At 35.2% G+C, this 13,927-nt stretch overlaps 1 protein-coding gene across 1 annotated transcript in view; it reads left to right on the top strand.

Moving 5' to 3' along the window:
• The window catches only part of glt1d1 (glycosyltransferase 1 domain containing 1), a 33,007-nt gene that overhangs the window by 12,646 nt on the left and 6,434 nt on the right, over positions 1-13,927 (top strand). Inside the window, exons 7-10 of the mRNA XM_088936089.1 lie at positions 6,796-6,894; positions 7,610-7,659; positions 12,674-12,717; positions 13,473-13,593. Coding sequence (XP_088792215.1) covers positions 6,796-6,894; positions 7,610-7,659; positions 12,674-12,717; positions 13,473-13,593 — 314 coding nt within the window. The remainder of the gene's footprint in view (positions 1-6,795; positions 6,895-7,609; positions 7,660-12,673; positions 12,718-13,472; positions 13,594-13,927) is intronic.

Below are 13,927 nucleotides of genomic sequence, written 5' to 3'. Positions count from 1 at the left end.
ATCTCTTTTGGAATGAAGACATATACAATAGTTCTGATCACCTTTGACCTTTAGCTTCATAATAGCCTGTATGTCGCCTTTCAAGTATAACTTTCTGAGAATCTGAGATACTACTTTTAACAAAGCATACAATATACAATTAGAGATGAACTAGAGGTGTATGAGCTCTGGTGTATTTTGTTTTCCTGATGTGTTCTTTGTGCACTACATGTGTATCGCTCCCTGGCATTTCATTAGTTGATCTGTGGAAGAATGTAGCTAAATATGTTTATTGCTGATGATCACATTTAGGCATTTACTATAGGCTCTCAGGCACAAGTGGTAAACCATAGATAGAAGGGTCAAGAGAGGACTACAGCTACCTGTATTTCCAAATCAGGCTAATTCCATTGTTCTTAGTTTTCCTTAAGTGATCTGTGGTTTCCAAACTCAGGAAAAGTTAGATGATATTACAATGACTGGTTGTGTTTAAACAGACCATCTACAGTAGGACCTAGTGTTGTCTGACTTGATCTGTTGCTCATACTTTATCTCTACAGCATTTCAGGAAAAAAGACTGCCAGCTGGACCACAAAGATTTAGGGGGGCAGAAAGCTTAGTGGTAGTATTGCTTCAGATCAAAGGCAAAAGAACAAGTACAAGGTTTGCAGTGCAGAGGATAGGAGACATTCAAAGCAAATTCGTCTGGATTAACAGACAAAAATCACTTCAAAGTCTCCAGAGAGGCCATTTTATCCAGATGTCTTTCTTTTGACAGCCTTGTGACTTTATACTTTATACAGTAACTAAAAAGAAAACTTTATACAGTTTTCTTTTTTCTTGGTAGATTTAAAAAATGAATAAAAAAGACCATTTACCTCTTTTTCAATTCAGTTTTTGTTTTTACCAAAGAGATACTGAAACTAATACTGTGCATCTACCGTACTTATTGCTGTAAGGGGAATTCATTATGACATTTTTTTCAATTACAGCATTCCTCTATAAATAAAAAACATTTAACATTTAAATGAACAGGCAAATGGGTTTTCAATTTTGTACATACTGTATGTGCCCTCATATGGCCATTATTTGATAAAGTAATTTTGTTTTATGGATTTAAATGTAATGAGTAACAAGACACACGATGCATTGATGCAGGATAGCTGGTTTAGAAGAGCACAAAGCATTAAGAGTAAGAAATTGACATTGCTTGTTTTAGAGTTGCATTCTGTTTGTCAGCATCTGCCTTTACACTTAGCAGGGAGGCACTTTGTGGTCTTGACATATTCAAACGTGAAAGGAAAATAGAGATTTTTTCTAAAATAAACTGTGTATTCAGATGTATCACAAAATACAAAGTAAAGTGAAGTGATTACCCAGTTTTGATAGCGCACATGAAAAATGTCAGTTCACGACAGGAAATACCTGGCAGCAGTTTTCTGAAGGATGTTCATCTAATGAAGACACGGCGATTTGTTTGGAAATCTATCTGGTAGGTGATGTAAAAAAGTAGAAAAATTGAAAAAAAGGAGAAGTCATACATTTTTAACTTTAAACTAGAGAAAACAGTTCTCTATATACAGTATGCCACATAGAGGACTGTTTTCAACTTACAGTAATTTGACTACTGCCTTCTATTGTGCCAAGGCTGTGGTTGGATCTCCAAGCCCATAGTGGATTTTGCAAATCACTAAACCTTACAAATCCTGTGTAAAACTCACTTTTATACACTAACTTGCCATTGTTTAATTTACTGTATTAAACTCATATGTATGAGTATGTCCATAGTTTTTGCCTCTGTCTTGTAAAGTGCCTTGAGATGATATGTCATAGACATTCTATATAAAATAATGACTATTATGAAACAAGGTTTTCCATGTGTGCAGTCTGAAACACCTGAAACAGCAGCATTGTACTAATTACTGCATTGTAATTGAATCTCCTGGGATACCATTTTACTTTATGTGCTGTAATGTTGGCTTAATTCAATAATGTTTTTTTGTCTGCTCTGGTTGACATCAGAATTATAGTTTCATTATATAGTTTTGTAGTTTCAAGAGTGGTTTACATGTACATGTTCATATATAGTGTGAATTATAAAGGTAGGGCTCACAAGTAAGCTACTTACTGACTAAAACCTAGTATGTCGAAGGTATGCATCAGTTCAAATGTATTTATTTCATATCTTGGATTAAGTTGTGCTGTCTTTTATACTTATCATTAGTGCACCTTGTTGCACTTACATGACCTATAATATTTATCACATTCAATAATAACTGCCTTTCATTGTGGTGGTATCTTGGGGTCCATATTGATAAGGGATCTGATAGGGCCATCCAAAATAGTTGCTGCAATCTAAGAATTAGGAATGTGTTGCCAAGTAGGGTGTAGGGGTAAGGGTTGTTGGTCTGCTCTAAAATTTTATATGTTTCTACCATCCCTATTTTTCATTTATCCTGTGGTCATTGTAGGATTTTGAATTACTGAGATACATAAATCTTTCATTTCAAGTGTATGTTTTATCATGCATACGTAACAGGTTTATTCCATGCTGAAAAGAGAAGAGAGAAAACATAACGTTTCGGCTGCGAAGCTGTCAGCTTGTGAACCTGAAGAAAGCCGAAACGTTGTGCCAGCTTCTCCAGGCATTTCATCACCACAGATGTTAATGCTACTGGGCGGTAATTGTTCAGGCACGTCACTTTTGCCTTTTTGGGGAGTGGAACAATAGTGTTTTTTTTGAAGCAGGTGGGGACAATGGACTGTGACTGATTGCTGTGACTGTGACTGATTGCTGATTGCTTTCTCACCTCCACTACAGGTTGGAGATCCTCTCAGTGACAGGTGATAACTGACTATAGCTGTACACCATTTTCTTGTACTTATCATTAAGTTCAGGCTGGATCCAAACATGTAATTTAGTCACAATGGCTTGGACGGGTCTTTGTTACAAAGGATTTCTAGGTGTGGTGTTTCAACACTCCCATTTTCTGAAAATACTTAATTTTCAAGTCTTTTGTCTCAGCTGTGTTCTTGATTTTAAAAGATTATGAAGATATTCAAATTGATAAACACTCACATTTTGAATAGTTTAGCAAATCAATACAAACCCATAAGGTTAAAGCCGCAGAGTTTTAAAACAGTATTTTGTGCACTAAACATGTGTAGATATCCAAAACAGTATAAGACTATTTATACCATAATTTTCCATAACATCACAAAGATTATTTAAAATGCTTGTGGGTATTTTAGTGTTATAAAGTGAAGCAAATTCATCCAGGAACAATTAATAATTAACTCTTTTTCCATTTGCAAGTATCTTACAGCACTACTTTAAAACAATGTTATACAAATGATTCTGAAACTTCTTCATGTGTAGATTTTATTTGCCCTTTATAAGAAATCCACCTAATGCCTCTTCTTAAACTGCCACAGCTACCCTATGTTGCTTTAACATCTGTTTCATCACTTACAGTAAATGCTTTTTCAATTTCTTCCTGATCTCACAATATTACACCAGACTGGGATAACGTGTGGATGGGTCTAAAAAAAATTAAGGATTTTTAAAGTGTATTTACACCTCTTTGGAATATATACTGTATTCTAGCATAGCTCCACTGACTCCCTATCCACCAGAGGGTGAATTTTAAAGTGTTTCTTCTTGTTTGTAAGGCTCTAAAAGGCCAAGGTCCCATTTACCTCACTGACCTTCAACTTTTCAAACTTCACCCTGGTCTTTAAGATCAGGTCAATTTAATCTGCTGCAGGTCTCCTGAATCAAATTACATGCTATGGGTGACTGTCTTGTTCCTTCTTAGTAATTTAAGTTCCCTGACTTATCTTTTAGCTTTTTTATGTGAAGCACATTAAGATTCACTGTAATGATATGTGCTATATAAATTACTATCAGTAAATGTATATTTTTGTACCGTAGCCCAGGATGTCTTAGAATTAACAGAATGGCTTGACACTGCAAAGTGTCTTCTAAGCATGCTGTTAAGAGTTTCATGTTTTTAATGCCTACTACGCTTTTCATTTTAACTGGGGATTTCCAGTTTCTTCTGTCAGTCATGTCTCAGAACTTGGAAGTCATGTCTTTACTTGGTAGGTTTAAGTCAAATTGCATTAAGAGTGAAGTGGGAGGTTTACCATGTTATCATTGATTCCCCATTATATCAAACTGTATTTCAGTTTACCTGCATTAAATAAAGTAGAGGGACTATGTTTTTAGTCAAAAATTAGTATTAAACTTAACAGTGTTCTGTTTGTGTAATATCAAGTCATGTTTATAACAGGGAAACACTGTTGGCTATCTGTCTGTGTAAGGAGAAGTTGGAGAACAATGTTTGGGTGAAAGGTGTATTGTTGCTAATTGCTAATTAAAAATAATTATAAACTGATTATTATTTCAGTTATACTACACTCAGCTTTTACTAAGCTATTTTAATTACTGTTATTTGGATACCTTTTTTTAACACCATTTAATAGCTTCACTGGTTTAAGGTTATTTATAAAACTTCATTTAGAAAAACACCCTCCTGTCTGCATTTTATGTTACAGTTCTCTGTGCCATGTTGCAATTTAAGATGTAGCACTTGTGTTAAATTGACTCTTCCACAAGCAAGTAGTGCACGTCATTTCAATTTGCCTCTGCTAATGATTGGAACAATTTGCAGAGTCACCTGAACATGTTCCTCTTTGGATCTGAGGGCACTTTCCACTGTGTGGTTAAATAATTTCTGCCTGGTACTTGCACTTGTTAATATGATCATCTCCTGTTATTTAAATTTTAAATTGTTCTTTTAGGGCTTTGTTTTCCTGCCTTTGTGTGAACCTTTTCATCAGTTTCCCTATCGTAATGACTTTTTTTTTCTCAAGTGCCTGATCTACTTAAACAACAGATTAAAAAAAAGAGAGCATATTTACTTTTTCTGACAATTAATGTTTAAGAACATTGAACAATGATGTGTTTAAAGACATGTAAGATTTTTTATTGGCATAAATAGCCAATAGGCTGAAGGCTGAAAAATGATACAGATTTCTTCATTAAGGTACACTTCAAGCTTTATAGTATGTGCTATATTGTCAAGCTTGTCATGTGAAGCAGATGTGGAATTAGCTAAGGAATTGTCAGCTTTCTTGGAAACAATCTGAATCACACTTACTGAGAAGTCTGAATTGGGGTATGACCACTGACAGTGCCGAATTAATAGATTGAGCTAACTTGAGGTAGAGTCAAGTGAAGAGAGAGTTGCTGGTTTAATGCAGCTGGAGATAGAATCTTCTGTTACAATGCATTAATTGAGTGATATAGCACTGCAAACGTCATTAAAATGAGATTCAAACCAGTTATAAATTTAATGGGTTTGTTAATTAATCTTTTCCTTAATGAAAACAAGTTTAAATATTCCAATAATGTAACAAAATAAGGTGGATTCTATATTGTAGTGTAAGATAGATTTTAACCCAGCATGTACTTTCCTTCCTCGTGGTGTTGCAGATGGCTGTCAGCTTGTGAACCAATGTTTTAAGCTTTGCTGTAAGGGACTAGTGCTCCAAAGAGAGCACAGTGCAGATAAGGCTTTGATAGGTTTACTGTAAAACCTTTAAGCATTAGCACATGGATGTGTGCACCCCTATGTTAATGCAATGCAAAAATGGCATGCACGCAGATCTAGGCAGTCCGTTCAGGCAGTGTTATTCAGGGTTTGCTCTATTGCTTGTACCATATTTGACAGTTTTCCAATTTAATCCAAGTGAGGCTGCAACACTAGATAAGTAGTATAATCTTCTGGCCCCCCTTTAATCATGGATAACATCAGTGTGAAGTCTTTCTTTTATGCAGTATGCTGTGGCAGAAGCCCAGCAACAGCTTTTGAACCTTGCTGTTCTTTGTCCAGGCAGCCGCATATTCATTCTCTCTAACCAGGTTATCTAAATGGCCATTCCCAGTGCAAATCCAACACAGGACAACTTTCCTCAGCTTCCTCAACACTCTGTCATGACAATATTTTAAATCATGCTGTTATTGGTGATATGGATTTTTATGTATTTTATTTCTGCTTTATATTTTATGGATGTATTTCAGTTTACCTGCATAAAATACAGTAGAGGGACTGTTTTTAGTCAAAAATTAGTATTTTGCTTAACAGTGTTCTGTTTGTATAATTGTGTGTGAGGTTAATATATTGTTAAATGTTTCTCTGTTGTATGCATTGACTATAAAACTGCTATGTACTACTCCAGTGCATAAGTAGACTGGCTGGTAATGAAAAGGTCCTTCTTTAAAACTGTATTTTGCATGGTTGTAATCCCAAGAAGTGCATTAAGGCATCAGAAGGCCTGGTAGCAGTTGTGTTTGCAGTGCTTAGTGCTAGCATCAACGTTTCTAAACTGCAGAAGGCTAGAGCAGGCAGAAAACCTTGTTTGCGCCAGTTTATCCAGCAGCAGATTCAGCGTGAAAGCTGCTAATAACTGAGAAGTGCTCCAGTGCAGGGAATTTCTTCTGCTGTTAAATTAAGTTGCTTTCAAAAATTCCCAAGCAAGACAAAATAATGTTCATTCAGTCAATCATAATACATTACTGACTCATCCTGTTTAAAGAAGAATTAAATTGCTATTGCTGAGGAATCATTCCAAATATCTCTCCTTCTGTTTCTGTAAATTAATAGATCTGTCAAAACAATAGGAGCATACAGTCTCATCAAATGTTCTATTTAGTATCCCACTGTCATAACTTTGTAATTATGTAAAGATGTTTATCACTACAACTGCTTCTTGGCAGTTATTGCATATGTTTTTTTTATGTGTTTACAGGGGTAAACTGTGAGAATGTAGAAGATCTGCATGTTTTTCTGCTGGTCTGTGGCCTAAGAAGAGTCAAGGATCCTTTGTATCTAGTAGATGTATTTTCTGGTATGAGCATAAAGACTTACTATTAATTATTGTTAACTAGCCTTCTGATGATAATGTTCACAAATTACTCAATGAAACTGTAATTCTTAAAATTTAAAAACATTTATTTAAAATTTTTAAACCATTTTTAAGGCAGAATTAAAACCTGTTAAATTGAATTTTCAGTGTATCTGGGAATGGAAGAGAATAGACTGACAAGTGATAACTTGCTATTAATAAGATTTTCTGTTTCTCTATTAAGTGGTTTTACTTTATTTAAATGAATGATTATGTTTCTTAAATCTAAAATCAGAGATTTGTTGGATATTTAACAGGTTTAAATAAGCAGTTCAACATGAACATATCAGATTGACATGAAATCTGAAAATACAATAAGTATTTTATTGTGTTTTGTCAATATAAGGCATAAATATAAAAAAGAAATAATCTCAAAAAGGATATATTGATAAAGTAACAGAATGTCATAATTTCTACATTTTTATATATGGTATGGTAATAATATATATTCCGTGCTACAGTAACTGAACAGTTAGCTACAGTAGTGCTGCATTATGTATTTGTATGTTATGTTAATTCTGTGGTGATCAAACCTTCTTTTCCTGCTTTGCACATACCGATGTTCTTATTTCTTAATAAATACTAAAAATTCCAGAACTTGTTAAGCTCTTCAGATGGTTGCAGAAATCATTCTTATGTTGATTATTTTGTGTTTCAGAATGGCACCAGGAAGATCCATCTGTAATTCTCATAATCATTGGACCAGAGGTAAGGAGCTTGAATACACTGATTTAATACATTTTGTTTGTTTCAGGAAGGTGGGGTTGAACCCTTAAATATATTAATAGAATTAAGCAAACAATTGAGAGGATTTACTGTCTAAACAGCATCTACAGTGCTACCCCGTTATGCTGTGGGGACTATTTGTGTATTATAGGGAGTATTGGCTTTTATGTTTTTCATATGTACAGTGTCCACAACAACCTACTACACATTTGCATTTAAATACTATATCCTTGTAATACATTTTATAAACTGTAACAGAATCCATCGAAATTCCTACACAGTAGTAATGTTAGGTGCGTGTTTAATAACATGCGAGTTGTGTGTTTGGTTTGCTTTTAGAAATCAAATGCAACGTAATCCTGAGGCCTTTGTAAGTGCCTGATGTTCTGACTTCAAAATAAACACATTAACATGTTGATACAATAATGAAAATATACAGTTAGTGACAGGTTGGAATGCCTCTCCATTTAAGGTGCTTAAAGTCTTAGTTTTGCGAATCCCACCTAGTTTATTTTAACAGCATTTTTTGCAGTTCATTCGGAGAGATTGGGTCAAATTAGCATCATGTGAGAAATGAGAGCCATGACCTCACTGTGTTATTACTGATAATGCACTATTACTGGTTTCTTTGTAATGGGGGAGCACTGTATAAATAGCACTTTGTACATAGAAGAGCACTCGAGGTCCCAATGTGCTTTTCTCACTATCTGTTTAATTAATTTAGGTTATGTGATTCCCATTTCATGAGTGTAAACTGAAGACATGGTAAAACTGTGTTTCACCAACATGCTGTACACGATGCTGCTGATTTGATCCAGTGGCGTTAATAGTATGACAATTAGGTGCAAACCCCAAGAATGCTAATGAGATTTTCTGCATGCTGTGTTACTGTATATTAAGAGTGCTGGGCAATGTGACATGCTGCTGTAGTAAGTGCTTCTTAACCCTGGACTTGCAAGTCAGAGAGAGACCTAAGGATAGATTCATTCGATGAAGGACTGCTCAGCTTGCTGCTGCTGCCACCACTCAGCTCAAGCATCTATTAAACAGTAAGACAGCACAGGGTTTTCTGACAACAGCATCAGTCAGAGTATATTAATATGTATATGATATGTATGAAGAAACAGTGGTGAAAGGCCAGCCATTGAGAAAATATAAATGTTTGGCATGTCAATAATTTTTCGATTTTACGAACATTTGGGAAAGCAGAGATTAAAGAAAAGTAATTCCAGAGGTTAGAAGAGATAGTGTATAGTACTATCCACTTATGGAAAAAAAGTTTAATATTTTTTCCACTGCTGAATACGCAATAAAAGAAACCACCTCTGTCTGCCTTTGAGGTTAATTTAGACATTATGTTGACAGATTGATTAGAGACATAAAAGCCTTTTGCTTTAATAGTTGGTTTCCCCTCAAATCCAAAGACATGACACCTCCTTGAATACATAAAACAGATGTAAACTAGGATTCATTACTAGGAGCTTTTATGTTACTAAATCTTGTTTTTTCGTGTGGTGAAGTCAAAAATGTTGAGCTGTTAAACCCTGAAAGACTTTCCATATCCAAAACATGTTTTCTTAAAATATTGTACAGTTCTTCAACCATTTTTTAGGACTAGTACTCAGTCATGAATTGTGGAACTACTTGCACAGGCTGTGATTTTTCCATAATCCTAGTATCACCATTGAGAAGTGGTATCTTATACTGTAGTAGCTAAAAGAAATGGTGACTTTGGAAATGCACCTCCTATATCAAATACACACACATTTCCTTCAGAGTTATTACTGTGAATATAATTCAGAAATAAGAAAATGTATTTATTGCATTTCTATGCATTACTTTAACATTGATTTGCTTAGTTTCCTTTGGGGGAGAATGTGAGGACTTTCAGACAGGTTTATCAATCAATATCCTGTACTCTGAATTCCCCGTTTGTATCTGTGAGAGTTCCTAAGCTTTTAGATAATAAGTGCATAAATTAGATATCACTCTCATCTAAACAGAAACAATAAATACAATCAAAGAAACAAAAGCTCGATAAAGCGTCTTTAGCCCAGATTACTCTACTAGCACTGTACAAGGGGCCAGTGAATGGAAGTAAATCCCTTCCAGCAATTAAGCAGATTGGGAAATGACCCCAATCTCTGAAATCTGTCAACAGGACAGGCTTTAAGAGGCTTTTTTAAAAGAATAACATTGTGAAATGCATGTTTAGGAACATGATCTGTAGCATTGTACTGGCTGATGGTAAAGATTAAATTTATATTACACACAGATTTTTTTTTAAATTGTTAGAAAACTTCCAAATATAAAATTAAGGTAAAGGGACCCATCAAAAAAAGACAATAATTTAAGTTCTTAGACACGTGAGCTTATTCTGTTTGATCGTCTCTGCATTTTTATTTGATTTTTTAGATATCCCTCTGAATGAGCACATTGCTTTTGTTCTATTTTTCTGGAGAATCTCGTGCCCTGCTTTTATAATGTGGTGGTGGTCTTTGAGTTCATGCTGAATGGTACAGCAAAACCAATTCAAATACTCTTCCTTGTCTGCATCAACAGCCTCATTCTAGGTCTTCATGTGTTTATATTAGTTTCCTTTTTTTGACACTCGAGAATTACTAGAAACAAAGTTGTCAGTCATCCAAAAAACATCTTTGGTCTGATACATCCGTGCATAAGTGTTGGATCTTATGTAAACCATCTCAATGCCCTGATCTGATTTTCTCACTTTTAATTTAATAAAACGATTAACTAAATTTTTGGTTATTTAAAATGAGACTAGTGAATCCAATTGATCATATTGAAACCTGGCCTGCTCACCAATAATAGCTTATACTTGAGCTGCTAATACTAGCACTAGCCATGGCACTGTCCAATCAAAGGTCATACCAATCAGAAATTGCCAGTTCTGTGCACAAGGCAGTATATGTAAAACAAGGAACAATTTCATCTATGATTCTGCCATCAATAATATCAAGAATCTCCACCTTTATAAATCAGTACAATTTAGCATAAGCACGGTCTCATACTTTGGTGTACAGTACATATTATTTAAGAACCATTCTCATATCTTTTATTTTGTTGATTATACCAAGGTTCTGCATCCTGGTATTCTAAATACTGACAGCACACCTAATACAACCCAGGTGTTGGTTCAGTAATTTGATCCTGCTGCTGGTCAGCATTGGAAAATGATCTTAACAGACTTCAGGTTTTACACACCTTTTTACCACTTCCTAGTCAGTGACAGAACCAATTTTAAACAATTAATAGCAGAATTGCTCTTGAAAAAAGGTCAATCTGATGTTTCTGTGATTTATTTTCCTACTGGTTTATCAGAACTAGTAGTTTTCCAATATTTTCCATAAAGTGTACTAGATTTTTTGCATTAATGTAAATAGTGGTCCTGCATTGTTTCTGTAAAGAATGCTTGATCAAAGTATTTAGGTGCAGTTGTAGACACCCAACACTGGATTTCATTAAAATCAAATAAGCTGGTGGCATTCTTCAAGTATGAGCCCACACTGCCCTCTGTTTCTCTTGATGCCTTTTCCATCCATGAAGGGAATGTAATAAAAGCAGCTGTTCCTGCAGTATGACCTCAAAGATTGACTCCACTTAGGAGTGTAATTGGATCAGAGTTGTCCTGTCGCTCCATGTTGGGTTGAAGAAAATGAAGTGTCAGGAAGCAGGGTGGTTGGTAATTGGAGGACAGGCTTTTAATTGGCATATTCAACAGCATGTTGAAAAATAATGTTTCATATTGTGCTTTACCCTGGATGACTTTTACTTCAACCACAAGACCCATTATCACATGCATTTGCTTATTAGTTTCACATAGAGACTTTGAATACTGCAAGTTGTAAATGAGACTGCATATTATACAAGTCAATTAGCACCTTACTGTGTCTTTTTTTTTGTAAGTAAAGTATTCATGATATGGATGAAGAAAGGAAGCTAGCTGAAAGGGTTTTGGCTATATTTTGCGCTTTTAACACGGCTTAGATTACAGGACCAGTTTTAAATAAAGGAATATTGTAATGTTAAAAATCCAAAATGAAAAGATGAGAATGATAACAGGGCATATACGGTATATGAGCATTCTAGAATCATTACGTGATGCTCTATAACATCCAACAAGGTGTGTAATATTTATTGGTAAAATGTTAAATTAATATCATTTGTGCGCGTAACTCTGTACAAAGCAAGATCAGTTCTGAACCGTTGTCCTGGGTTCTTGTTAAGTCCTAATCAGTGGAGCATACCTGTGCCTCCAGCTGCCAGTTCCAGAGCCCCAGCAAAGCAGACAACCAGCAGGGCCAGACAGGCCAGCCAAACTGAATCTCTTCCATTTCTGGTTTAACAAACCAACCACATCTGCTTGTTAGGTGCACCTAAAGAAGCAGAGAATCTTAATGAGAGAACACCTAGAATTTTGAGGTACAAGACTAAATCAGGGAATATTTGTATAATTCCATCCTAGCTTGAAAAATACTGATCTGTAACATACAAATAGTCTTTAAACCCGATACTTAATTTCTCATGTCTTTATTTACAATATTTATTCTATTCTAAATGACCACATAGACAATCATATTTTTGTTACTACTAAGAGCAGATGTCCATGCACAATATAATTGTTTGAAGAAAAAGGTAGTTCACTTAGAAAATAATGATCATTGTAACAGCCAGAGATTCAAGATTTCCCTTTTACATCAAGGAGTCCTAATCTAAATTGACAGATTTTGTGTCCAGTGGAACACAGAGCACTGATTTTTAAAAAAGACAGCACAGAGGGAAAATGGTCTTTTCAGTCGTTGATCAGTTCAGCTCTAAGGCTAAGTTGTATTCATTGGATTATCTTATACTTGCGAGAAACCTCATCTGGGCAGAGAAAAGTGTATTCATCCTGTATTCATCCATATTGCAAACAAGATAGATCAATACAGATGTATGCTGAAATGTTATTAAAAATGACCTTATCTTGTTTCAGATCGATCCCCTGTTTACAGAGGAAGTGGAGGTGAATGTTAAAAGGTAAATCATTTCAGTTTTTATCATCTATGACGGTAATGTTTTCCAGATAAAATTTGTTGCTCTGGTCAGAGTTAGCAGCACTCTTTTTTTGCTTACTGAAAAGGAATTTAAAGTTAGGGTACTGTTCATTTGAAAAGTTTGCTTTATACACAAGAGCAAGCAACTCTCATTGTACAGTATATTGGTTCATGGTACAATGTTATCAGCATAACAAAAAAAAATCTTGTTTGCGCCTGCTCTCTGAGTCACAGCAGAGCTTTGGAAATCTCATTTATGAAACTATGCCATAGTCATGATCATATTGGGATCTCTGCATGTAGATGTAGCAAAAAAGTTTCAGGAATAGAAAGCTATACAGTAAGTACCACATACAGTACTGTATGCTCTAAGTCATTCATGATAGAATATTGAACGAAATGCATTGTAACTTACTCAGACAATTAAATAAGTAAAACTTGCTAGTGGTGTAAAACCATAAAACATGTTCTGAAATCAAATAACTGAAGAGTTGTTAGGCTGTTTTGTTTTTAGTTAAACGGAAGGTGACCACCGTGTGAGAAATTGAAACCCCTTAGTGCACCAGCCTCACACTGTATCATCATTGATTAAAAAAAACAAGAGACTCGCATAACTCCGTAGTGTTCATAACAGGCGCTAACATTTTGTGAAGTGAATCAGCATATATTACTTCTTACATTGCTCCATGTGTCTGCTATGAGTATGAGTGCCCTTAACTTCTAACTTTGCTTTTGCAGAGCAAAAGGGGTCTTTCTGGCAGCAGAGAGAAGGCAGCAGGATCTGCATGCTGCAATGAGGAGATCAGTTGCCTTAGTCAACAGTTCAGTCTCTGAGGGGATGTCAGCTGCCATTTTAGAAGTAAATAAACCCTTTAGTCATTTTGTGATCTTCAGTGGAAAGCTGTTATCAGAGCATTCTCCGTGTCTGTGATTTCTTAAATAGATATACCCTATCTTATTTCTGCGAGAATTCTGCATGCATTTTTCAACTCAGCTCCAGTCAGTGATGCACCTGGTGTCTGAACTTGCTTTTGAATCAGTAAGAAACAAGCAGTGACAATAGAGCGAGAGACAAAGATATTTGTCTTTAATTGCCACAGCTTGGAGATCAAGCTTCTGTTTCAATATATCTTAGCCTACAGTATATGTTGCCCCATACTCAACACGGACTGTTAATTTTTTCTAACAGATTT

The sequence above is a fragment of the Atractosteus spatula genome, chromosome 17 (assembly GCF_055471065.1).
Source record: "Atractosteus spatula isolate fAtrSpa1 chromosome 17, fAtrSpa1.hap1, whole genome shotgun sequence".
NCBI lineage: Eukaryota > Metazoa > Chordata > Actinopteri > Semionotiformes > Lepisosteidae > Atractosteus > Atractosteus spatula.
Note: the sequence above shows the minus strand (reverse complement) of the source record. Positions and strands in the feature narration are given on the sequence as shown.